Here is a 27,067-nt window from a genome sequence, read left to right on the forward strand (position 1 = left end):
TTTATATTAGGTTGAAATAGAAAAGAATACTTAAAAGTTAGCATACAGAGCTTGAAGGACCTCACTAGCACATATAGTTCTAATGATCATACATGGACCAACAAAGTGACCCTTCGGATACATTGAGACCACAGTACCAGTTCAGAATTTAATGACCATACAGGGATTCCAAAAGTGACCCTTTGGGTCCTTAGCCCACTAAAATGTCTTAAAACCTTACTGGGGGGTATTGACTTCCATTGATGCTGCTTCTTCTTTCCCGAAGACATCGGCTAGCAGATCCTTCATCCGTTCTGAGAGATCATTGGCGGCCTGGAAAAAGAATAAAAAATAACTCTCCTGATACATTGATTTTAGACAGTGAAAAGAGCTTGTTATTAACCTGAAAATAATGGTTATTTTCATTGTTATGAAAAAACTTAACGGGTATTATCCTCCAACCTCCCATTCTTAGAGGGAACAGCTTTCAACAGTAGAATGCGTTATTTTTAGTAGCATGAAAGTTTTAGCTGTTTCCTGAAAGGGATGCCTTATTTTTAGATATTTGTCTCTTAGGACCGAGGGGCTCCTCATATCCCTCTTTTTAGTAGCAACAGTAAAACGCTACTAAAATATTGTTCATGTATCTGGGCTTTCATGAAAAAAAACCTATTAGGCAACGCCCCTCGAATCTTAGAACGCAAAGTTTCCAACACTAGAATGCATTATTTCTAGAAGCAGGTAGATCCTAGTTATTCCCTCTTTTATTAACCTGAAAGGAAAGTCTCATTTTTAGCTATTCTTCTCTTAAGACTGAGGGGCTCCTCATATCCCTCTTCAGGCAACACTTCTGGCAACTTCTAGAGGCAATACTAAAATGCCACTAGAATATTGTTCATGTACTCGGGTTTTCTTGAGAAAAACCTATTGGGCAACGCCCCTCAAATCCCCCTTCTTAGAGGCAACAATAGAACACTTTTCAACAGTAAAACGCAGGATCTTAAGAAAAAACCTTATTTTCAAATCCCCTATTAATAGCTAAAATCATGGTCAAAAGTGTATTTCCGTTAGGACCGAGAGGGGAGGGGGGTCTCAAAACTATCGAAAAGGCTCCTATAGTAAACTGAAAGGAATTAGTTACTTTTTGAAGATGGGATATATCATTAATATTCTTAATATGTTTCCAGAAAAATTTAGTTTTAATTGAAAAGCTCTTATAAGCTTAAAAAGAATGGATTATTTTTAGAACCAGTAGGATCCTACTTATTTCCCCTTGCTGAAAGAATTAAGCTTATCGATAAGTATTAATAAATTTGCAATTACATTATGATTGAAGGGCCAACAACTTCTCTAGCACGTGGCTTGGAAACCGAAGGAATAACATCATGTCCTTGCATGGAGGGTATAGAATGTCCAGCATAAACAATGACTGAAGGTCTTGAGTAGGCAGCATTCTTCCTGTTTTGCTGGTGGACCGCCATCGTCGCTTTGCAGAGCGGTTGTATCGCACATCTTTGCCCTTTTTGAAGGAGGAGCGTGTATTTTCCTTAAAAAAATAAAATTAGTTTTTCATGTAATGAAAAACTACATTTTATTTTCAAGACGTCCCCCACTTAAATTTAATTCATTACACCTCATCCTTTCTATATCAATGCTAGAGAACCATAGTTTTCACGCTCCCGTGACGATAAAGAAAATACAAACTTTTTTGAAGAAAACCAAAGAACTTAATCTATCTAGGTATTTTTAGTTCCTCAGTTAAATTTTTCGCTCTTATTCTTGCTATAGTATAGCTATAAATGTTTGAAACAATGTCGTTTAAGTTTAACATTTAAAACGTATCCCCATCGTCAGAAACCGACACCCTCCCCAGCTTAAATTGTCAACTTTATATGCTAGTAGTTTTCACGAGAATCAAAGAAAAGATTTAGAAAAATGCTATTGTTCACTCGTCTGCGAGTTTTAATGCTTTCACTTCTATGCCAAGAATCTTAAATTCAGGCCACAATTGAAAATACGGGGTTTCGCGCTCATTTATTTAAAGGGTGTTAAAATAGGTCTGGTACGCCCCTCGAAATACCTTCTCAGGGCAAGCGTGTAGACCCTCGTCTCATTTTTCTAACCCCCTTTTAAGGTATAAAAAGTAGCTAGACTAAGATTTTACGAGAAATATGATAGACGAAAAAAGATAGAAAATCACTAAACTTCAGGGTTTCAATTAAGGGGGAGGGTGGGTGCTCTCAAATAATTCGATATTGTTGTCAGAAAGGACGCTTGTTTGCTATTTTTATTAGAATAAGGAATATTACACGCGCCCTCATTTAATGCCCGATTAAAATGCATTTATATAAGCGCTTATATTGATATTTTCCAGACGAGAGCAGCTGGTATAAAAGCGAGTTTTTTTAGTAATTCTTCAACAATGTGTTTGATACCTATCCTGTGGTAATTATTTGTGATATGCCCAAATGCATTAATTTAGCAGACAACGGGATGTCCTCCTATATTATAGCAGCTGTTTGGTAGAAAATAGGGCCTTTTATATCATTAAGGGTTTAACACAACTTATGTTTTTTTCTATCAAATTGCTTGAACGCACTTTCAATGAATTTTGTGAAAAAATTAGGTTATTCTATCGTTGTGAGAACCGTGCAATAGCAGGAGGGGATAGGGTTATATAGAGAGTAATATCAGCGCAAATTTGGCTGATGGAGTATATATAAAGAGAGGCTCACCTGTTGATGCATTTGAGACATTTCTATTTTAAAAATCGGTCCGTGTAACGTTCAAAATCTTATGTAAGACTAATAAAAATTTTCGTTTCAGCAGCCGTTTTATACCCCCAGGGACAATGGAATTAATCAATCTCCCGTTAGAATAGTAGCGGATGACTTTTTTGTTTTCCGGGAAATAACGGGATAGCCACAAGCCTTTGTTCCATAAAATCAATAGTCTATAACGGTTCTTCTCATAGAAAATGGCGGAAAATTTGCTAACACGAAGTGACGGATAGGCTTGAAAATATTGGGAAAATTTGTGTACTATGCCCTTACTTGGGAGGGGCCTCCTGAAATTTTTTAAAAGGAAATCATTATTTGGTGGGGGCTCATAGGTTTTTAAAAGAAAATTCAAAGAAATCCTGGGTAAAGAAGCCCTTGAAGGTTTGTACAAGACTCTTTGACGTAACAACCACGGTAATCCTGGAGTAAGGAAAGCCTGACCCTTGTAGGTTTTAAACTATCACGTAATGTAGGAATAGGAAACTATCACGTAACAGACTCATTCATGTCTTAAAAAACATTCCTTATGAATTAACATGCACCTGCTGGCTGTCATGGAATGATGGGATAGGGACGTCTTCAAAAGCAGGGATAGGAATAACTTCAAATCCACAATGCCGTCACTACTAAAATCCAAGTTTATTCAGTTAAACCCTGAAATTTCCAGATTCAAAACTTATATCCCTAAGTCATTGATGTAAGTGGTCTCATTGCAGAAGTTGAACTATAAATAATTTTGTTACATAAAGAGCCATTGAACTTTTCTCCTCATCACTGCTCATGGAATGGTGGCTCTGGAAACCTGGGAGGGGACTGCTTGGATAGGAAATTACTTGCACATATTGATTGAGTTTAAGGGTAAAACGCTTCCCTCACAACCCTACCCTTCTCTGCTACCCTTCTTCCACCGTAAGTCCAGTGATATCGGATTCAAATTTTAAGTTAAGGTTTTGTTCAGAAACACTGAAAGGTTTTGTAAGTATGGTCCCAGGATTAACATAAAATCCATAGCCCCAGGGACAATTGCCCAGCGACAAGGCAACCCCAAGTTTCGACTTGAGAAAAAGAGGGATTAAGAATTGTCTTTTCGCCGATCCACCTAAACTGTTTTGTCCTGGGGCCTATAATCATTCAATATGACCTATAATTTATTCACGGTTTAGTAGCAAAGATAAAAAGAAATTGCGTTGCCAGGTCAAAAGAGCATATCTGCAATACCTCGAAAACAGCTTTTGGGAATAAATCAAAAACTCTCAGGGAGTGATGGGGGAGGGAAATTGGACCTTTGGTCTTGACTTGGAGGGAGTGACAGAGGAGAAGGGTCCAAGGATTACGTTTCCAATTTGTTTAAACTCTTTGGCTTTATTGACCTTCAAGAACAGTCTGGAAAGACTGTTCTTGATCAGTCTGCAAATACCTAAGATACATTTGTACTTCTAATAGCAATATGAGCAGAAGTTATAACTTTCCATGATAATTATTGTCAACTAAGACTATTTGATAATCTGACAAGGAACTATTTTTCTTCGATTACAAATTAAATTTATCTGGTAGTATGTCAAACGATATCGTCAATATTTCTCCTAAATGTGTCCAAAGGACCTCTCTTATAGAAAGATCCTCATATGTCCTGGAATAGTTTTTCCAAGTTTCCTAAAATTTCACATGGAGCAGCTCTCTAGTTCTCTTAAACTCTACGTAACACCAATAAACCAGTAAACCGAAAAATTGGTACTCCGAAGTAAAAAAGTTGTTAGGTAAGGGTGTAGACCAGCTTGATTTCAACCTACCTGAATCCCCGGAAGTTACTGCCAATTATCTCGACAAGTTCCTTGCTTCTATTGTCCAGAGACTTCAGGCATTATCTCATCAATTACCTACTGAAGTTCTCCTACCTGCTTTCCCCTCTATATCTCTGTATGAGATCAAAAGAAGAATCGGGAACCCATGAAAAAAAAGTTTCCTCTTATTAGTGCTTTCAGTGACTTTCTCTCAAAGCCCTTGTCTGTTATTTTCAATGAGATTACTGAGGCTGGCCAATATCCGCAAATTTAGAAACAGGGTTATATAATCCCCTTGAAAAAGAAGATTGAATCCCTGGTTTTGAAGGTGTTCGTCCTATTTCACTCACTCCTATATTTTCTAAACTATATGAAAAATTCCTTGTAGATTGTCTAAAAGAGGAAATCCTGCCTTTTACTGACCTGAGACAATTCGAGAACATTAAATCCACTTCTACTTCCCATTACCTTGTTTTTCTTATTGACTCAATTGGGACAATTCTCGAAAAACCTAATTAATGGCTAAATTTAATTTCTATTGACCTTCAAAAAGCATTTGACCTTGTTAACCACAATATTTTAGTTTAGAAGCTTGTAACTGATTTCAATATTGATTCTTTCCTGGTTAAATTGGTTGCCTCCTTTTTATCAAATAGATCACAGGTGGTCAAATATCAGAATCATTATTCCAGTCCCCTGCCTGTCCACAATGGAGTACCCCAAGATACTCTCCTAGGTCCCCCCTTTTTCTGTTATGATAAATAGTCTCGCTAAGAAACTTCCCGACAGATGGAAATTTCTGGATGACCTAACAGCTTTTGAAAGCTAATGCGTCCATGGCTCTCCTTAAGCTCTTTAATAAATTTGACGTCCCCCCTTTCCATTCTTTGAGGATCTATACTTCCTTTGTCCATCCGCATCTTGAATATGCTTGTCCAGTTTGACATTCTGGCATCTCCCGTGTTGAATCAGAAAAAATTGAATCCATTCAAAAAAGAGCCCTGAGAATAATTTTAAAGAAGCTAAGTTACCATACTCGCTCCTTCTAAAAAAGGCCAAGCTGGAAAGTCTTGAGCACAGGAGAGGAATGTTGTGCCACCGTTAAAAAAAAAATGCAATAGTAAACCTTCGAATGGAAAACATTTTCCCCAAAAGACACTCCCCATCCAGATACCGCCTGCCATGTACTGTTTCTGAACTCCTTCCTATCTTGTCCCCCATTCGTTGCTTCACCTCCGGGTATGAAAAATCCTTTGTCCCATTCTCTACTGATAAAATAAACCGCTAGTTTTCCTTTTTTTTTTGGTACTGATGATACCCAAGTTTTATGTTCGTTTGATTCTTTTGTTTCCTCCCCCTTGTTTATATGTTATCTTTTAATCCTTTTTATCGCTAATTTTATCTCACTGTTTTTCAGTTTTGTTTTAGTTTTTACCTTTTTAACTTTCTGACATTTTACCTCTTAATTTTTATTTTACTAATGAATGGCTTTGCCTTTTTGACTTTGTTGTTTTTTAGCATTGTTTAGCCAGTTTTTTAGTTGTTGCGCTACTTTTATGTTTTTTTTTTATTGTTTTGGTTTTATGACTCCGAAATATGAATTCGGTCCTTCGGGGCTTGTGATAGACATTTTTTGATATTAAATATCTTATCTGACACATATACATGCACACAGGGTTAGACCTGGGTGGAAATTCCCTGAAATTGTTCAGAAGACCCCTGGATAAACTGAAGCCTTTGCCTTAGTCTGTTTTTCTCATGTTACAGGATTACAAATTTCGATTGTTCTATAAGAGTAATATAGGGGACATATATCTTTCGTGAGACCATTAGGTGTCAGCTGGTATGATTCATAGCCAACTGTGTATCCCTCTATATAGAAAAGAAATCAAAGTCCATGTAATAGCATAGGCTCAGTAAAGGGGTCATGTCTCCCACGTCTCCTTTTTGATTTTTTTTTCAGCCTAATCATGCTGGTCAAATGTCAGTTGAAAGTTGAAAAAAGGATTTTTCAGTTTGAAAGGCTTGGATCTAGTCCTGCTTTTTAATGAAACTAATCAAAAGCTTTCAGACATCCTTTTTCCATCTTTTGAGTCCCAATGGAGAAATTCATAGTTAGGTCTTTGCTAGGTATTTCTTTTTTGGAATCTTTTCCTCAATCTCCTCCCCCTTCGGAAAACTTAAGTTATAAGCCTTTGTATTGTGTACTACATGTTGATACCATACTTTTCTTTCAGACGTTCGTATATGGTAACTTATTTTCTTATGACATCAAGAAAAGGGATTGGAGGGAGATAAAATCACCTGGCGCTCCACCGCCTCGTTGTGCACATCAAACTGTATCGGTTCCACTCGGTGGCGGACAGCTATGGATTTTTGGGGGAGAGTATATGTCACCATCTCAGTCCCAGTTCTACCATTATAAGGATCTTTGGGTTTATCATATGAAAACAAAGCGCTGGGAAAAAATAATGTAAGATCTTTTTTACTTTTTCTATCTCATGCAATGAGTAATAAACATAAGTAGAGAGAACTTCTGGACAAGCATTGGGCTTGAGAATTATTCTAGGAAAAGTAAGGATATGTACAATAGGGAGTTAAAAATTAATATAATCTTGTACCTTGAAACTAAAGGAATTGGGGCTCAGACCTTTCGCAACATCTTCTCTGCAACAAACAGGGAGGCATACCAAAAATATTGTTATGATGCCATTAGAGGAGAAATCGGCCAAGACCTTTGCCGTTGAGAATTTTGATCAACTAAAAGAGATTAATAATTGGTCAAAGAAGATAATTGGTCGACTGTTCTATTCTAAGACTTATTTCTATTCAATTCTGTTTCTATTCTATTCAACTATTCTAAGACCTTTGCCGTTGAGAATTTTGATCAATTATTGACCAACTAAAAGAGATTAATAATTGGTCAATAATTTGTCAAACGAGATAATTGGTCGATTAAAGGAGATGGTTAATTAAAGTAGATTAATAATAAAGGAGAATCCAGCATTTAATTCAGTTTTTTCCAAACCCGTTTTTCAATTTCCGTTTGCTATGGGTTAGAGTTTGTTTTTTTACTAGGCTGCCCCAATAGGCGCAACCATGAGCAAGACAATAACCTGACACGACGTCGCGCTACGTTAATCTCAGGTAACTTTATGCCGCAGTTGCTAGTAATCGCGGGATTGTTTGTATGCATTAAGGCTAAGGATTTCTAAGAATATTTAACGGGTAAGTTTGGAACATATTTCTGTGTTTTATATAGCAGCGTGGCTGCCCAGTGACAGAAAAGAACAGAGAAACAGAGGTACTGCTTGTTGAAGATCTTGTGACCTAAATTTTTTTGTTCGTCTTACTGGCCTAAAAGTTCACACAGGAGGACTAATCAGGTTGAATTTAACTTGTTTTTTTTAATGAATTTAACAATTAAAAATATAATGAAAACGGTTATAATATCTTAAATAAAGCAGTGGACAAAAAAGCAACAAACTTTAAAGAATAAATAAAAAGTATGTAAATGGAAAAGCAGTGCGGTCTAAGAAATAATTTTTTTTTAATGGTTTAAAATTTACTGTGATAGATTTTAAAACCAATCAAGTTTTAAAAAGGTGGGGTTATTCCTGTCTCCAGAAATAAAGAACACCGTGATTGGCTTACGAAAACACGCCACTGGTGTAAACCAATCATGCCAAAGCACACTTTTTACAATAGAATTGTAAGAAAGTGATATCCCTTTTCTGCTGAGGAAATACGACAAATGAATTGTGAAATAAGAAAGAAAAAAAGCAAAACCACTATAGTTAAGCTAATATATAGTATTTAAGTCTATATAATATTAAGTATTTAAAAATCAAGAAGATCGTAAAATGACATTGCGGATAAATACTATTTTTTTTATGTTCAAAATATAAGACGAGTTATTAGAAATTATGAGTTTGCTTCTAAAACAGAGTTATGCGCCCTCTTTTTGAAAAATTCGACCATATTTAGTAAATATAACTAGAAATAAAGGAGGGATTGTAATCGGAAGAGGGGATTGAAAACTCAATATTTCGGGTAGGTGGTCACTTCCTTTGTTTTTATGAACACTTTTATGTAAAAAACCAATAGAAATTTCAGCAATCGGACAACTACGTATTTTGAAATAGTAAATTGTTATTTTTGGCATTTTTTTGTCAGATAGTAAAACTACCTATCGAATTGGCAAAATACTGATTTTCTGCTTTTTTTAGAACACATTTTAGTAATGCAGCTCCTTTTTGGGGAATTTTAGCCTCCTAAGCCACCTCTCCTGTTGTACATCTCTAGAGCCTTATTAAATATTTGACTTTATTTGATTATATAGTGCCACTGGTGGACCTTCAGCACGCTCAGGACATAGGATGGTTGTCTCCAAGAAACAGTTGATAGTTTTTGGGGGTTTTCATGACAATGGTCGTGATTACAAATATTTTAATGACGTATATTCCTTTAATATGGAAAACAGGTCATGGAAGAAGATAGAACCAAGTGGTAAATTTGTTGTTTTTTATTCTTTTTTCTTTTTTTTGTCGTCTTTGACGGACATTTTTATTTCATGTTGTACACAGTGTTGATTTTAGTATCCTAAATCCCATATTTAGTTTTTTTTCAACTTCTTATCGTATACTTATACTACTTCTAACAACTCACCGCAGCACCACACAACTACGCATACTCTTCCTCCATCCTACTCCCTCTTTGCATCTTCCTATGAAGTTCCTATTTCCCTTAAATCTCTAAGACATCCTCCCACGTCATTTGGGGACGACCTGCTTTTCGTTTGGCCCTAGACGGTTGTCTGACAAAAACGATATTTGGCAATCTGTAATCCTTCATCCGCAGAATGTGCCCCTTTCTCTTAACACAGCCCTAGAAATCAGGATTGAACTAAATTTTCCGTATAGCTTATTGTTTGAGATACGGTCAGTTAGTCGGGTACCCAAAACAATCCGTAGGTAATTTCTCTGGAAAACATCTAGCAAATATAATTGATTGAAAAACAGTAAATTAAAAAATTTCGCCTAATTACTCTAGAATTAATCGATCAAATAATATACTTGTCACCAGTATTCGTATGGTTGTCTTCTCTTTTTAGATTATGCAAACTAGGATGTTTTTCATTCACTAGAACACGCAGTAACAGATTCACAAAAAGTCTTCATTCACAAAAAGAGGAAAAAAAATCCTCTCCTGCAACTTAATTTGAATTGATGCGCATTGGAATAATCATTTTCGTCGAAGTTTTTGCCGCATTTTGGTAGTTCTTCCTGTTACCCTTTCCTGTTCCTGTTCTTTCTGTTCGTGTTCTTTCCATTCTTTATGTTCCTCTATATGTGCATTGATCTCATATGTGGCAACTTCTCTGCTGGTTTTGATGATTTACATTACACTATGTAATGATATTTTTGCTGAAGAGTCAGAAGATTCATTGCATCAAGCTCTACACTAGCTGATGCCTTTTTTCCGTTTTTCTTCTTATGTCCTTTTTTTTCAACGTGAAAAAATAGGATTAAGGTCCTTCAGAGCCACTGCTAGCGCATAGGGCGTCGTGTCGACTTTGCCTGAAGAAAGTAGAAGTTATACTAGTAGAAAGTAGAAGCTAGTAGAAGAAAGAAAGAAGGAAGTAGAAGCAGTTGTTTCTGTTTCCCTTTCCTGTTCCTGGTCTTTGCATCTTTTCTGTTCCTCTACGTGTGCTTTGATCTCATATGTGGCAACTTCACTGCTGGTTTCGATGATTTGCATTACACTATGTAGTGATATTTTTCTGAAGATGCAGAAAATTGACCGAACCAAGTTCTACACAAGCTGATGCCTTTCCCCCCTCTTTCTTCTTATATCCTTTTTTCTTCTACGTGTAAAAAATAGGATTAAGATCCTCCAGAGCCACTGCTGGCGCATAGGGCGTCGAATTGTCATTCCCTGAAGAAAGTAGAAGCTATACTAGTAGAAAGTAGAAGTTAATTGAAGAAATTAGAAACTAGTAGAAGAAAGTAGAAGTTATACTAGTAGAAAGTAGAAGTTATTAGAAGAAAGTAGAAGTCATGCTAGTAGAAAGTATAAAGTTAGTAGAAGAAAGCAGAAACTAGTAGAAGAAAGTAGAAACAAGTAGAAGAAAGTAGAAGTTACACTGTAGAAAGTAGAAGTTAGTAGAAACTAGTTGAAGAAAATAGAAGTTATACTAGTAGAAAGTAAAAGTTATTAGAAGAAAATAGAAAGAAGTAGAAGAAAGTAGAAGTTATACTAGTAGAAAGTATAAGTTAGTAGGAGAAAGTATACACAACTAGAAGAAAGTAGAAGTTATACTAGTAGAAAGTAGAAGTTAGTAGAAGAAAGAAGAAACAAGTTGAAGTTATATTAGTAGAAAGTAGAAGTCAGTGGAAGAAAGCAGAAACTAGTTGAAGAAAGTTGAAGTTATATTACTAGAAAGTAGAAGTTATACTAGTAGAAAGTAAAAATTAGTAGAAGAAAGTAGAAACTATTAGAAGAAAGTAGAAGTTATACTACTAGAAAGTAGAAGTTAGTAGAAACAAGCAGAGGACAGTAGAAATTATACTAGTAGAAAGTAGAAGTTATAATAGAATGTTTGGAATTAGCGAAAGTTCTTGATAGTGAATAATTACACAAAGTAATAAATAATCCATTAACGTTTGAAACTGTTCTTGATACTGAACGGTTATTAAAGAGTTACCGCTTCGACAGAAACAATATAAATAAGGATTTTGAACTCTAGCCTCCAGAATAGGAAGGTCATGGGTGGAAAATCCTCTCATATCTAGAATAATGTTGCTTCATTCTGGAAATGTTCCCTTGATTTGTGTTCCCTTCTATAAATATTCCCTTTCTTTATGTTCCCTAATGGAAGTTCAGTCGCTAAATTTGTCTACCTTCGGCTGCTAGTGGTAACGCGGTGCTTTCTCGTGTGTCTTCCGTAACACATGTCTGAGTGTTTCCCTGCTCGAGTACTGATCTTATCAGTGGCTAGCTACTGCCCACTTGTTCTGATTGATACGTCTTGTGTTTACTCTACATTTAGCATTCTTTACTGGCAATTATTTTTAAAACTTTGGAGTCTGTCGCTGCTTCTTGCTACCTGATTTCTTTTTTACTGCTGCTTTAACTTCCAGCTCTCGCTGCCGTAATGAAGAAGAACGAGGATGTTAGTTTGAAGACTCTAAGCCTAAATGTAGCTTAAATTTCGATTAGCGACAGATTGAAGCATTAAAGGATGCTTGATGATAATTTTGCTAAGCCTGATGGAAGAGCTACTTGCTTCTATTACAAGCTTCAATTTCTGTGTCTGTAGCCCTTGGGTTCTGAACTATCCTCCCCATGTACTTAAAATGAACAATCTAAATTCTGAATTCAACACTCTTGCTACAAAACAATTCTACGCAATGAATTTTGCTGTTCCTAAGTTTCGAATTCGACAGTCTAGTTGTATAAGCTTTTTTTTCACTGATAATTCTGAATCTCGTTTCAAGTATCTGGTTTTTCAGTTGAAATAAGACTTGCCGATCATCTGTTTGAAGAAAGGCCGTGTTGTTCATCTCAGAAATATTTGTTAGAAGTTGGCTGGATGCGGTTAAGGATGCCAAGGAACTTAAAATTTCCTTGGGAGTGGCAACGGATCCAGATTTGTCAAAAACGTTAAGGAACTTGAAAGCATCCTAACTAAAACGTCACAACCATCGCAGTAAATAAATAGGGACCCCCAGGTTAGATACGATCTGTGAAGGACAAAAATGGTGCAAGGTGTTTCTCTCCAGAAAATCCCCAACTCTCTGAAAATTCCCTCTCCGTTGAAAATTTCCATTGGGCAATTCCCCCGAAAAATTCTTTCCAAATGTAAAATTGTGGATGCTCAGAGAAAGAACGAAAAATAAAAAGTATTCTTTGTATGAATACAAGGAAATTCCTCCCCCTGAAAAGTTTTCCCTAGAAATCCCCCCCTCTCCGCTCTAGAGAAAACCCCTGCAAAAATGTCCGCATGTTTCCCAATAGTAAATACTGTATGCAAACAATGGACAAATTAATAAAAATTGCAGCCCTTTCTGTAGGGTCTTTAGGGGTTCATGTCATCCCCAGAGGCATTTTTATTGACTACTCGATTGTGCTGAACCAAATGGCTATCTAAAAATTTTAGTCGGATGTCGTTGAGAAAAAGGGGCGTAGGAAGGGGGCTATTTGCCCTCTAATCTGATTAAAGGGCACTAGAACATATAATTTTTGTTCGAATGAGCTCTGCTGATCTTCTAGTATTCTCGATCCAAAAAAAGAAACACCCACACATCCATGATTTTTTTTTTTTTTGAAAAATACTAAGGAGGGTGGGGCATATGCCTCAAAGGGTGCATTTTAATGTCAAAAAATCCAAACTCATTGAGCCTTCAGATAAATACAGACTTAGTTCTAAGGAAGTGGTGGTGGAAGAAGAAATTGATATGTAATTCCTCTTGGTTTCTGGGAATAATTCTAGTGTACACCGTTATTATGAAAGTAAATAGTAACATTAAACCCCAAAACAAGAAGAATTTATTCCGTATATAAGGGGACTGTCCTCTCCTAATCCGCAACCTCCCTCTCGTGGTCGTAGAAACTTCGGGGGATGATCATTTGAGCGGAAATTGAGAATTCTAATCCTTTTCTTTCAAGTCAAAATGGATTGGACGCCAAGGACCCTGACCTACAATCTATCTTTATGTCTAGTCTCTTCTTATCCCTTACAACATCTGACGACATTTTGAGGTACCTTTTTATCTGTGGCTGCTCAACTTTGAGTGTGGAAGAATTTTCAATGGACAGGAGAAATTTTCTGGAATCCCCCCACCCCTCTTAAACCGAATAGAAGTCAATCAATCAATCAATCAATCAATCAATTTATTAATACTAAAAGAAAAACTATTACAAAAGTAAAGCGGTCACTAGGCCCAAGAAGCTTTGCATGTAATGGACCACAGAGAACAAGAATAAAACACTTATAAAATACAAAAAAAAAAAAACAAAAAAAAAAACACTGGAACAAGACAAGGACATTTAACAGATAGGATATTTAACAGATAGAAGATTTAGAAGGAGTTTTAACATATAGCTAAAAATGATTTTAAAAGAAGAGAAGAGACATACAAATTAGGATAGAATTAAAAAAGAGAGAGAAAAATTATTGAACTGGAAAGACCCGACGAAATAATGCCTTCGCAGAAAGAAAAAGAGGAACATCCGAAGGGATGGAGTTCCATAGTAGAATTGATTGATGTACAGGAGATCTCTGGGCTGCTGTAGAAGATCGTTTTGGTAAAATAAATCGTCGAGAAGAATTACGTAAAGAAGAAAAATACCTACCTGAGCCTGTCCGTGAGAAAAGCTGCTGCAGGGCCGATGGGAGAGTACCTAGAAAAGCAGAATGCACTAAATAAAGAGTACTTTTACCTATAATATGATCCAGTGGAGCTATTCCAGTATCATTATAAAGATCAGAGGAAGGGTAACGCCGAGGGAGAAGAAAAGCAGCCTTCACTGCCCTATTTTGGGCTCTTTGAAGTGAGTAGAGAAGAGATTTCTTAGTATTACCCCAGACAGAGCAGCAATAAGAAAGGTAAGGATAAATAAAAGCATAATAAAGAGAAACCATAATGTCAGGAGGAAGAAATGAGTTATCCGGTGCAACATTGAAGACTGGCGGAGGATTAAGGAACGGGTGTGAGTTATATGCGGTTTAAAAGAAAGAAAACAGTCAAGATACACACCAAGAAATTTCACCATAGTAGCTTGTGGTATAATATCTTTAGCAAAATTCAGGGTGATTGGCTCCTGCACGTCTCTCATACGGTAAGGGGTCCTGAAGTTGACAATGGCACTCTTTCGGCTGTTAAGAGCCATACCATTTGACCAGCACCAATCCTTTACTTTATCAAGAAGACCTTGAGCTATAGAAGTGGTAGATGGCAGGTCCACTACAGCAACGAAAAAGTTACTGTCATCAGCAAAAACAACAGGGTGAACATGGGGATGAACACCATCAACAAGAACAGTAACGTAAATTAGAAACAAAGTGGTCCAAGAACAGAGCGTTGTGGGACACCTTTCAATACAGGCAAAGTAGAGGAAGAAGTACGGTTAACTGAAACATACTGAGATCTCTCTGAGAGGTAGAACCTAAACCATTCTAGTGGGACTCCCTGCACTCCATATAAAGATTGTTTAGACAGAAGAACATTATGGTGAACCATATCAAAGGCCTTTGAAAAATCAAGAAATAGACCCAAAACACACAAGCCCTTGTCCAGATTAACACGCACAAACTCTGTTGCATCAGAAAGTGCATGCAAGGTAGAGAATTTGGGACGAAAACCATACTGATGGTTAAAGAGAAATAAAGAGAGTCGACGACACACTACTTTTTCAACAACCTTTGAGATGACGGGAAGAAGAGAAATAGGTCTGTAGTTTGAAATTAGAGATGAATCACCTTTTTTATGCAGAGGTACAACAGTAGCAACTTTAGATAAATGAGGGAAAATACCAGAAGAAAGAGAGAGGTTAGTTATGTGTGAGATGGGATGAGAAACAAACTGACTGATTTTTTAAGGACATTATTACTCAAACTAAGACTATCAACTGAGCGACTGCTTGGAAGTTGAGAAATAATACTAGAAATCTCAGTAGTACTACATGGGAAAGGAAAAAAGACTTCTCTGTCAAGGGAAAACAACTTATTCTGCTTGGGGGTGGAATGAGAACTGAAGGAAATGTGGTGAAATACGAATTGAAGGCACTCGCTAAGGATTTTTGTCCATAACAGATCCATCAGCTTTCTTATAAAGACGTGGGGAAGATTGTTTGAGTTTTTTACGGGAGAGAGCTTCATTAATTACAGTCCAAACCTTGTGCAAATTCCCCTTACACTCATTAATTGGACGCGAAAAATACAGCTTTTTTGCTAAAGGAACTAAAGAAGAGAGCCCATTTTTGTAATGTTTAGGCTTCAAAAGATCATCCCGTGTCTTACTTTTACATGCATCCTTGAACAAAGACGCTTTCATATGGATTGCATTGATCAGACCTCTGGACATCCATGGGCATATGGGTGTAAAATTCCTTGGTCTCTTTCTAAGGAGATAATGCTTATCCAACAGAGTTCCCATACGACACAAAAATAATCTAGTTGCACAATCAGCATCATTAGCTTCAAGAACACTAGATCAATCATTACTCTGAAGACTGTGTATTAAATTAGAAATTTCTTTATCTGTAAGAGTTCTAAAAGAAGACTCGCCTTTCTCATCCACAGTAATATCTGTTTTAGGCATAGATAGTGATAGATAAATAGATAGATAGGGAAGTGATCAAAAAGATCAGTGAAAACAAGACCAGAAGAGAACTTCAAATTAGGAGAATGAGAAGTGAAAATATTATCTATTAAAGTGGCAGAATTTCTTGAGGGGTCAACATGAGAAGGAAAAAAATCGAAGGAAGTAGCCTTGAAGGAGAAAATACATCAAAAAGAAGGTCAAAAGTAAAACAGTTCAAAATATGGATGATACCTTTTTATTGACAGTGAATAGATATAAAATTATTTAACTGGATATTTCGAACGCATATACAGTGTTCATCATCAGCAGTAAAACTCTGCTGATTACTGCTGATGATGAACACTGTATATGTGTTCGAAATATCCAGTTAAATAATTTTATATCTATTCACTGTCAATAAAAATGTATCATCCCTATTTCGAACTGTTTTACTTTCGTCATGGAAAGGCAGTGTGGTCTTCGAAGTTATCTAAAAAGAAGGTCACATTCATCATTTGATCCAACATTTAACATATTACAATTAAAGTCTCCCAAAACACAAATTCGTTTTTTAGAGAAAGTCCCCACACCAGAAAGCTGATCAAGCAAATCACAGAACAGATGTGTTGGAAAAGGAGGGGGCTTATAAAACAAACAAACAGTATCACATGCAAACTGGCTTTTCAGATCAATGACAAGAGAATAAACAAGAAGTGATGACAAGAGAATAAAAGAAGAAGTGATTCAGAATTTGACAGAGTTTCTATGAATTATTTACATATATATTATTCATATTTTATTCTATATTCTATATATTATTTATATATATGTGGAGACATTGAAAGCTTTGAAAAGGAGAAGCTAAGCTCACTCATGGTCCAATGGTCCATGGACCACATGGTCCGTGGGCAAAACCCTCTTGCGTTGTAGACTCATTCCCGTCATTATTTTTCCCATAGACATTGCTTGACCTATAGGTCCCTGCTGTATTTCTTAGTTTTATCTTTGTATAACTAGTATTCCTAGTTTTATCCTTGTATAACTTCTACTTGCTACTAGTATAACTTCTACTTTCTTCAACTAGTTTCTACTTTCTTCTATTTTCTACTAGTATGCTGTATACCCTACTTTTATCCTATCATTGTTTGTAAAACTGAAAGACAAAAAAGAATCACCGCTTTTTTTCATCCCTTGTCAAAAAATTTATCTGTTTTGCTCTATTTGTTGCCATGAAAATGGCAACATTTTTATATAGTGTATATAGGTGTCATATCATTTATACAGGTGTTGCCACCTATATAAATTTATATTATTTACTTTCGTTGTTAATGTTCTCTCTACTTAGATTTATAATGTCGTAGATTTTGCGTTTACTTTTAATTTATTAATGAATTTTAGCTCCATCCTAAGCATTTGGATGGCTTCTGTAGTTGTTTTTAAAAAATGATTTTGAAGTTATTATTTTTCTTAGCATTAACAAAATGAACAAAAAAGAAAAATGAACAAAATGAAACAAAAATGAACAAAATGAAAGTGAACAAAATGAGCAATGAACAAAAAAAATTCTTTAAGCACCAGGCGCCATGAGATTCAAGTCGTCTGTAGATAAAAGATAAAAGCTGGCCTGTTTTCTTGCCTAATTTGGCTCCTGAAGGGGGCTATGACGCCAGAAAGTTGTAAACGTTCTCTAAATGAGGGTTGAATGTTGCTATTACCATCATAGCTGCAGCGGTAGCTAGAACTTATTAAAGAGAAAACCCCGACCTACAGCAACTGAAAGTTTAAAAACGGATTTTGAAAAAATATCGTCTCGTGAGAAATATTTTTGTTCAAAAGTGATTCAGCAATAATAACTGTTACATTGTTTTATTTTTCCTACTAGTGATTCTCCATCACATCTATTAGGAGCAACGTTTTTTAATAAAAAGCTCAAGATGAAGTTTTAATAAGCAGTTTTTCAATAACAAATTGCCAATTTCATGTTTAAGCGTACAACTTGTAAAGATTTCTGTAAAATGATATGGTAGGAACAAATCTTAGACTGCACAAAGAAATTATAAACCCTCGCTTTGATCGACATCATTTACCCTGTCAGCAGCGTTTTTTGTAGGCATATTTGAACCATTGGCTATGATTGGACGATCAGTATAACTGGACAGCCCTTGAATATTCCGATGACTATGATTGGCTGTCCAATCAAAGCCGGCTTTGTTGTTGATAGGGTGAATGATTTCAATCAAGACGAGGCATAGTTGTCTTTTTTACCATACCGGTATGTCAGGGTCTAACAAACGTTTCAAAATGTAAAAATTTTTGTAAGGTCCCAAGAACGATAAATAAAATATATGCCTAAAATAGCTCAGCATCAAAACGGACATCTCATCCTTGTGTATGACATACCTATTATGGATTTGTGATAGTATTATTGCTATCCCCTTCACAGGCCAGTTACCTATTGTTACCTGGGGCTCACATGATTATACGCGAGAAACAGCGATCTTTCTTCCTTTTGGGGATTATCGCACTTTCACCTAAATTTTTTAAGTAGATTCACCTAAAATTATTTCAATATTACAAAAATACGCTGAAGCTGGTTAGTTTAACTTCTGAAATAAATGGCAGATTCAATCTACAGAAGAAATTATAAGAAAAAGGATAAAAAAGAATCAAAATTGAAAAATTGAAGAAATTCAATTCAATTCAATTTATTAAAAAAAAACATAACACCAATAATAATAGATCCTGGAAGCGAACTTGTTGAGGACCAGGAGGGGGGTAAAGCGTAGCATATATTAAATACAGCAATTGTTAGTTAATGTATTGAATGTGCAAATATGTGTGCAAATATATGTGCCCCCCTAATGTGCAAATATATTCTTAACTATTATATATTCATCATATTTTGTTTCATTTCATTAGCATTAATCGAACCTCACTTCCCGAGTGTCTTTTATACAACCGATAAATACCAAATATAATTATGTAATATAATTATAAAATATAACTTTATTACATAATAATAAAAGATTTGAAGAAAATATCCGACAAGGTAGGACTAGAAGGTTAGGCAGAAGCGGACTAGCCTACTATGACATATTTACCTACCTAGTCTTAAGTAAATAAGCATTAAATATATTTTGTTTGCACTCGAAAATACTTTACTACTGCTACTACTACTACTAATAACTCACTGCAGTACAAAGCCGCCTGAGGCCAACACAGCTACACACACTCCTCCTGCAACCTAATCTGTTTAAGGCCTCCCTCTTTACACCCTCCCAGGAAGGTCCCATTTCCTTTAAATCTTTATTTATGACATCCTCCCCCACCCCAGACGTGGACGACTTGCTTTCCGTGTAGCCCCAGGCGGTCGGCGAAAAAGGATAATCTTTGGCAATCTGTCATCCTTCATCCGCAGATCGTGGCCTAGCCATTCCTTCGTTCATTCCTCAACCTTTCCTTCGTTCATTCCTCAACCTTTCCTTCATTATTACCCTAGAAAGCAGGATTGAACCACATTTTTCGTACAAATCTACTGTTTGAAATACGGTCAGTCAGCCGGGTACCCAGAACAATCCGTAAGCAATTTCTCTGGAAAAATCTAGTAAATTTTCATCCGCTTCTAGAAGTGCCCATGCTTCAGAGCCATATTGAAAATACTTTCTTAAAAGAAAATTGTGATTTTTGACACGAAGTCAAATTATAAAAAAGTCGGAGTCGTGGAACTTCATATTACGGTAAAAAAAAAGTTTCGGATCCAAGAGTTGACGTCTGTCTAGGCAGTCCAAAGAACGTACCCAACTGAAGGTGTAAAATTTAACTTTCAGTCTTGTAAAATTAGTTTCTTCCTTAGGAACACCGCCTGTTGGAAGGTCTGGATGTTTGTTGGTTCCTCTAAGTGAGGGTAAAATTATGGTTTATGGTGGTTATAGCAAGACTAAAGTAAAGAGAGATGTTGATCAAGGCACTGTTCATCAAGATGCGTACCTCCTCTCACAAGAAAGTAAGCATTTTTTTTTTTTACTAAATTTAAGAATTTAGTTTTTCAAGTATACTATACCGCAGATTATAAAAGAGGTTGCTACCGTGAATGTCTGAAATTGGTGAACGTTTACATTCACTGACATACCTCTTTCTTTCCTTGGATTTAGTTAACGTTACCAGTCTACTTTTTCAGTTTTATGCATGGTTTGATGGTGACAGGCTAGGTTGGGTTTTTAACCCAGTTCTGAGATTTATAACCGAATGTAACCTAACCCAACGTAACCTAACTTTAACTTTTACCATCAAAGCTTGCATAAGACTGGATATATATATATAACATATATATATATGTGTATATTTATATATATATATTTATTAAAGTGTGGAAAAAGCAAAAAAACTGTTGTAAAATATTCATATATATTTTAACAAGGGATTGCAACTATTCAAAAACCTTTAGAGGCGAAACCAAAAGTATGAAGTCTAGTAGAAATCGTTGTTAGAAATTGGACTTGCTTTAATAATGAAATATCTATGAAAAGATCAGTATGAAAAGACATTAAATTGCATAAAGAGCAAAATTTTTAAATATTTATATACATTCTGGCAAGCGATTACAACAATTCCAAAACCTTAAAAAAGATTGTTTAGAATTGTCTTAATTAGAAGAAAAGCGATCAAATGACCTTCCTCTTAAGTCTCTACGCCCATTCATTACGTAGAAATAAGGCCCGTAGGAAAAAAATTAATAATACATAAGAGACACCTTGCTCCTTACTAACTCAGCTCCACTGGTTTGACTCTGGTGAAATGTATCTGTAATGTTTTCGTATCTTTTGTGTATTTGGTAATGGTTTTCTCGAATTTCGATATGAGGGTGTTGAGTGGGGAGGGGGGATGGGTACACTTCAATCATTTGACGTGTAAAAAAAGACCCATAATTTTTAATTTTTGATTGAATAATCCCCCTCTAAATTTATAACCGTCTGTTCCAATCGAAGTGGGTTTGGGAAAATGAAGTGAAAATAGAATATAAACGATAGGATATAGAAGAAGATATAAAGATATATAATTTGGGAGTCTCCCCATCCTTGTTTCGAAAAATACACAGATATTCGCCTATTTTTTCATATATTGTGTTAATTCGATTTTATTCAGGTCTGGACTCGGCTCTAGGGATATAGTTGCCCCCCTCCCCCTAAAAAAAGAAAAAGAAGAAGCCAAAACAGTATTTAAGAAGGACTTCTTTTTTCAGAAACTGACACAACAGGTCTTAAATGGAAGTGGCAATCATTGAAACCTTTAGGAATACGACCTTCTAAAAGGACAGGAATGTCTATGGCTGTTGGTTTGACAAGAGCATTTGTTTTTGGTGGAGTTTTTGATGAAGAAGAAGACGAAGAGTCAATTTCATCTGTTCTGTTTAACGAAATTTATACTATTGATTTTGACAATCAACGATGGAACCAAGGTAAAATAAGTTTTAACCTATTGAAATTTTCATTATGGAGCTACTAATTTACGAATTAAATTTATTCAGTATTAGTTATAAATAAAAAAATTAACATAACCACAACCCCTCCAAATCCCACGGTATAATTTCGAGGAGAGGTAATCAAATAAATATACCAAATAAAAAAAAGTAATTTACTTTAACCTCAGAAAGGGTTTAAAAAAAGAAAAAGCATAACTACAACATCATTTATCACGCGGCCACTAACTTAACATTCAACACTCAACTCCTACCTTTACACACATCATTCAAAATAAAATACTAATAATAATTATTTAATACCTTTTTATTCTATCAATTGTGTCAATTTTAGTGTCCCTATTTTACGCATTCCATGCCTTAGCCCCTCTAAAAACGAGAGAAAATCCCGACCTAGATGTAACCAAATTATTAACATAAATTTTATTCATTGACCTTTTGCCATGGGAATGAATCTCATTAACATGTGTGTAACACACTTAGAAAAGAAGCCGACTTGCCTCAAAATAAAATAAATACTATAATTCAAAATATACACAAAAAAAATATATAGCCTATTAAATATAGCCTAATAAATTCAAAATACTAATAATAATTGTTTAACACCGTTTTATTCTATCAATTATATAGCCTATTAATTTAATCAGTAAAATCATACTTAGAAAATAATCAATTTTTCAGTTTTTTTTAAAAATCCACTTACATCACAACTACTTTTAGTGTCCCTATGCTACGCATTCCATACCCTAGCCCCTCTAAACACAAGAGAAAACCCCTACCTAGATATAACCAAATTATTAACATAAATTTTATTCATTGAACTTTTGCCATGAGAATGAACCTCATTAACATGTGTGAACACACTTAGAAAAGAAGGGGACTTGCCTGTGACGCAATTATACATGAAAATCACGGAGAACAGCCGCTTGAAGTATTTCCAGTCTTACGTAAGCCTCACGAGGCGATTCAGAAGGTAAGGCTTAATATCTACTTCTCGTCACTTCTCGGGTTTTTGGGTTTAAACGGGTTTAAAAACCTGTCACCTCCAGAATTTAAAAAACTGTCACTTCTTGGGTTTAAACGTTAGTCTTTACTATAACGCGACAAAAAAAAATTAACACAGAACGAAAAAAATAATATAGTCAAGAAAAAGATAAGATCTAACTTGGTAGTATATTATTACCACTGTGTAATACCAGAAAAATTCTGAAATCAGGAATTTAAAGACAGTTAACACAAACATTTTTCATGCAATTGTTTTTTAATGCGATCACTGGACGGCGTACTTAAAACTATTCTGAGACACTGGTTTAGAACTTTCCTTGGGAAAAAAAATATTGCCTCAACTTTTCAAATGTTCTTTTTCAACATTTCAAAACTTTTCAAAGCGCCCACGCTTCAAAACTTGAATTAGTTATTGGTGTCACCATGGTATTCTAGTCTTTGTTTTAAGCTCATCTTCCTATTCTTCAAAAAACTTAGAACTGCGGAAAAATCACTGAGAGCCTATTCTACTTTTTACTTTTTCATTGCCGCCACCTTCCTTACATATAACAGTACCTAGGCAAGTAAAAACAAAGGTAAAAAAATACGCCATTGGGCTTCACCGCCCCTAGCAGCTGATCTCCCTTTCATTGCCCTTCCTTCCTCTCTACACTTCGTCAATATTTACTACATGCTTTATCTCTTGTTTTTTTTTTTCATTTTTCTTTAGCGCATTACTCTCCCTTTCTTTGCTGTTCATGCAGACTAGTTCGTTGGGATAGGACCTTTGTACGGGGGGCCCTTGAAACTTTTATATGAGTACGATTTTTCTGTAATTGTATTAAAGAGAAGTATTTCTGTTGTAATTGGTTTTAGTCACCGACCCCTAATTTGGTAATTAACTTCTCTATTTAATTGGTTATAGTTACCGACCCCTAATTTGGTAATTATCTTTTCCATTGTGATTGGTTTTAGTCACGGACTCCTAATTTGGTAATTAACTTCTCTATTTATTTGGTTATAGTCACATTACCCTAATTTGGTAATTAACTTCTCTATTTTAATTGGTTTTAGCCACCGACCCCTAATTTGGTAATTGACTTCTCTAATGTAATTGGTTTTAGTCACCGACCCCTAAATGGTAATTAACTTCTCAAGTGTAATTGGTTTTAGTCACCGACCCCTAATTTGGTAATTAACTTCTCTATTGTAATTGGTTTTAGTCACCAACCCCGTAATTTGGTAATCAGCGCTTTGTATCTCATAACGGTAAGATGTGAAAATTTGGTAAAGTAATAAAGGTAAAGAATACAGGAGTAGACTTTACAGTCCGTATTGACGGTGCTGGTTTCCGTTTTGTGGCGCTTCATCCAAGAAGTGAAGTGCTATGAGGGTTTGGGGACCAGCCATCCTGTGCTTTCACGTTTTCTAAGATTTCCGGTCTCCCCCTTCCCCAACTCCCCCCAATGACCCTGGTTCTGATCGAGATTTAAAATCTCGAGGTCCTTCTAAATATCAAATTTTATTAAGATCTGATCACTCGTTCGTAAGTTAAAAATACCTGATTTTTCTAATTTTTCCAAATTTTCTGTTTACCTTCCCTAGGTTTCTCCAGGCACCCATTTAGAGATAGGTCGACTGCGACTGAGCTTACACAGTCGCGCCACTGACCTTGCCACGCCTAGGCAAGTAGATCTGTCCAATTAGTCAGTTTTCTCATTATCTTGTTCCTATGGCTTACCATAGGAGCAAGATTTGTAATTTTAATCAAAATTGCTACAATTGTTTTCCCAAGATAATCTTTTTGATTAGTGTCACTATAGAGTTTAATTTTTAGTCCAATTAACTGGGAAGAGAGAACCAGCCATCAAGCCTCGAAGACGAAAAGATGTAAAGGCTGGTGAAGAAGAAGCTGAAGAATCAGAAGGTAGTGTTTCAAGAATTTTTCAAATTTGATGGTCATTCCTTTGTTTGATTAACTTTAAAATATTTTGCGAAAAACCTACAACGGGCAGAAATAAAGTCATATAATAACTCGAGGTTAAAGCAAACAGAAAATAAATGAATGAAACCCAAAATCAACATGAACTAAAATTAATAATCACATACGGCGTAAAGATGACAGTAACAGCTGTGGATGAGTAAAAGAATCATAAACCAAACAGAAATCAAAACGGATGATGAAGTCAAACTCAAATTTGTAATTTCCCGCTCTTTTTTGTGCATTACAGTCCTCTTTACTCGGGGGTTTATGTATACAAGTTCTTATCCAATAAGAAACATATTTGTGTTCTCTTATTAGTTCTCTTTTTTTTGGGGCATGCCTCAATTTTCTATCTTCATATTATTTTCCCCTGGGGCCAGGGAGGCCGCAATTCCCGATCTGTTCAGGAACAAAATTTTTTCCTACGTTAACACCCTTCCAGCGAAATACTTGGCCCAGGCAACGATTTTCGAACATTTCAAGCAAATTAAAAAAAAGTTTATTGAACTACTTTCTGGCCCCATATTTAGAGGTCCGTATCCCAGCTAAAAAAGAATTTTGATCCTTTTTCAACTACTGTTTTTGCAAAATTAAATTTTATTTTCAATCTTTTCTTGTCCAGTTGATCCCGCTAGATTGTGGTCCCCTCGCCCCAGGGACTTACAGTTTTAAGTTTCAAGTCCTTCAGTAAAGTAAGTTCTTGGGACCCAATTTTGGTTCAACCAATACTTTTGTTTTTCATTGTGTATTAGGGTCCCCACGACCAAGAAATTTATGGATGTAAATATCAAGTCTTTTGGGACAAAAATCTTTTGGCTAATATTTCCTCTCATATCCAGAGAGTAACTGGTTTAGTTTAGTGCAATAATTTATTGTTGTTAAATCTACTTTTAGTAACTTATATTAAAGTTAATATTATTTTAACTTATTAAAATTTTAGTAAATTAACTTAAGTTTTTGCCCGCTGACCAATAGTCTACGTAAGGAAGGTTATGATATCCTGATAATTGTGCCTTCGCCCGGGAGTGCAATGCGTGTTTGGGGGCATTTTTGACGCTTCTCTTGCCCCCCCCCCCCCTGAATTTTTTCAGGTACCCTTTTAGAGCATGGTCAACCCTGGCTGAGCTTCAGAGTCACACCGCTGACTCCCGTTCCTAACCAAATAATCAGCGATGCCAGAACTTGAATCCCTGTATTGTATCAGATTAACGACGCTTCTTGACTACTAAGGTCCCTGTGTCGGCCCTGCAGTGCATATAAAAAATTCGGGTGGTCTGGGAATCGAACCTGAGACCTTTCGCACCCTAGTCGACAATCATACCCCTAGACCAGCAAGCCCCTCACAGACGGAGTCCTCACAGACGGAGGATTTCAAATCTAGCGCGCTAACAACTCGTTTTTTTACCACTAATTTTAAATGTTATGGTAATTATGATTTGTCTTTTAGGAGTTTTGATTTATTCAGATTATAGTGAAATCTACAGTGGCTTTCCATCATTAAAACAAGAAAGACATTTTACGAAATGGGGGAGTCAAAGAATGTTGATACTGTTGATACTACTGATACTGTTGATACTGTTGAAACTTCTGTAAATGATTATAACCTGAAACAAAACCAAACAAAATCTAGAATCGTTGCTCATAAAATAATCCAGGTGGAGTTTTTTCTGAGTTTTAGTTAGCTAGAAGTTGGGTTGGAAAGACTTTTGTGAAATATTAAGAATTTGGTTAAAACTGATCATAAGAATAATTTTATTATTCATATTTTTATTATTCATTATTCATTATTTCATAAAAATAATCGTTAATTTCAAAATTGGCGATTTTATTACTGAGGATATGTCTTTTGCATCTATGGTCTTTTGTTTTTGGATAAAATTTATATCCCAAATTTTTTTTTTTCGTATTCATAAATATCCATTAAAAAAGACATTCGTATCCATAAAAAAAGACATATCCTAAATGTATGATATGTCTTTTGTACTTAAATGCCTATACGTAGATAAAAGCCAAGAGATCGGGAAAGAATTCGTTTCAATTTAGAATGTTGCTAAAAAAAAAATGAGAAAAACGACAAATGACATTTGGATGTTTTTTTCACAGAATTAAAAATTTAAAAGAAATTTGGTCATATCATCCCCGTAAGCTTGACGTGAAGACGTTTCAAGTCCACACTGGCTATGTATAACGTCCGACAAAAAGTGAATAAATACGAAGAAAAATAATTATACAAATAATAATTAAAAAAATAATAGTAATATGAAGAAATATGTAAAAATAATTTAGAAACTAAATTATGGGTAAATTTTGGCCTGTGGAGAAAAAACAGCGAAAAAACAAGACAAATATTTCGGGAAGGACCTCCACCAAGCTTCACTGAAAGCAGAATAAATTTTTACCCTGTAGAAGCCCTAAGATTATGCAGATTTTCAATCCGTTTATTTCCTGTAACCATCCATCCAAAGTTCTAAAGTACAAAGACTACTGAAATATTTGTCAAAACTAAAAATACAAGCCAAAATCTTGATTTTTCAGGAGAAAAATAAAAAAAAACATTACAAGCATTCCTTTTTTTAGCCAGAAAAAAACTGTGGCTTTTAAAAATGAACAGAAATTAATTTTTAAAATATTTTTTTGCAAACGAAGTTTTTCAAAAAAAAGTAAGGAGGTACATTCAACTAAAGACGAGCAGAAATAAAGTCAAATAATAATTCAAACCGTAAAAGGAGCAAAAATCATTATCAGTAAGTAAATGAAACCCAAAACGAACAGAAATG

At 35.4% G+C, this 27,067-nt stretch overlaps 1 protein-coding gene across 1 annotated transcript in view; it reads left to right on the forward strand.

Moving 5' to 3' along the window:
* Positions 1–27,067, forward strand: part of LOC136024785 (kelch domain-containing protein 4-like) — a 48,789-nt gene that overhangs the window by 8,620 nt on the left and 13,102 nt on the right. Inside the window, exons 3-7 of the mRNA XM_065700241.1 lie at positions 6,778–7,013; positions 8,883–9,049; positions 19,700–19,849; positions 21,086–21,301; positions 24,144–24,233. Of these exons, the coding sequence (XP_065556313.1) occupies positions 6,778–7,013; positions 8,883–9,049; positions 19,700–19,849; positions 21,086–21,301; positions 24,144–24,233 (859 nt within the window). The remainder of the gene's footprint in view (positions 1–6,777; positions 7,014–8,882; positions 9,050–19,699; positions 19,850–21,085; positions 21,302–24,143; positions 24,234–27,067) is intronic.

The sequence above is a fragment of the Artemia franciscana genome, chromosome 3, assembly GCF_032884065.1.
Source record: "Artemia franciscana chromosome 3, ASM3288406v1, whole genome shotgun sequence".
NCBI lineage: Eukaryota > Metazoa > Arthropoda > Branchiopoda > Anostraca > Artemiidae > Artemia > Artemia franciscana.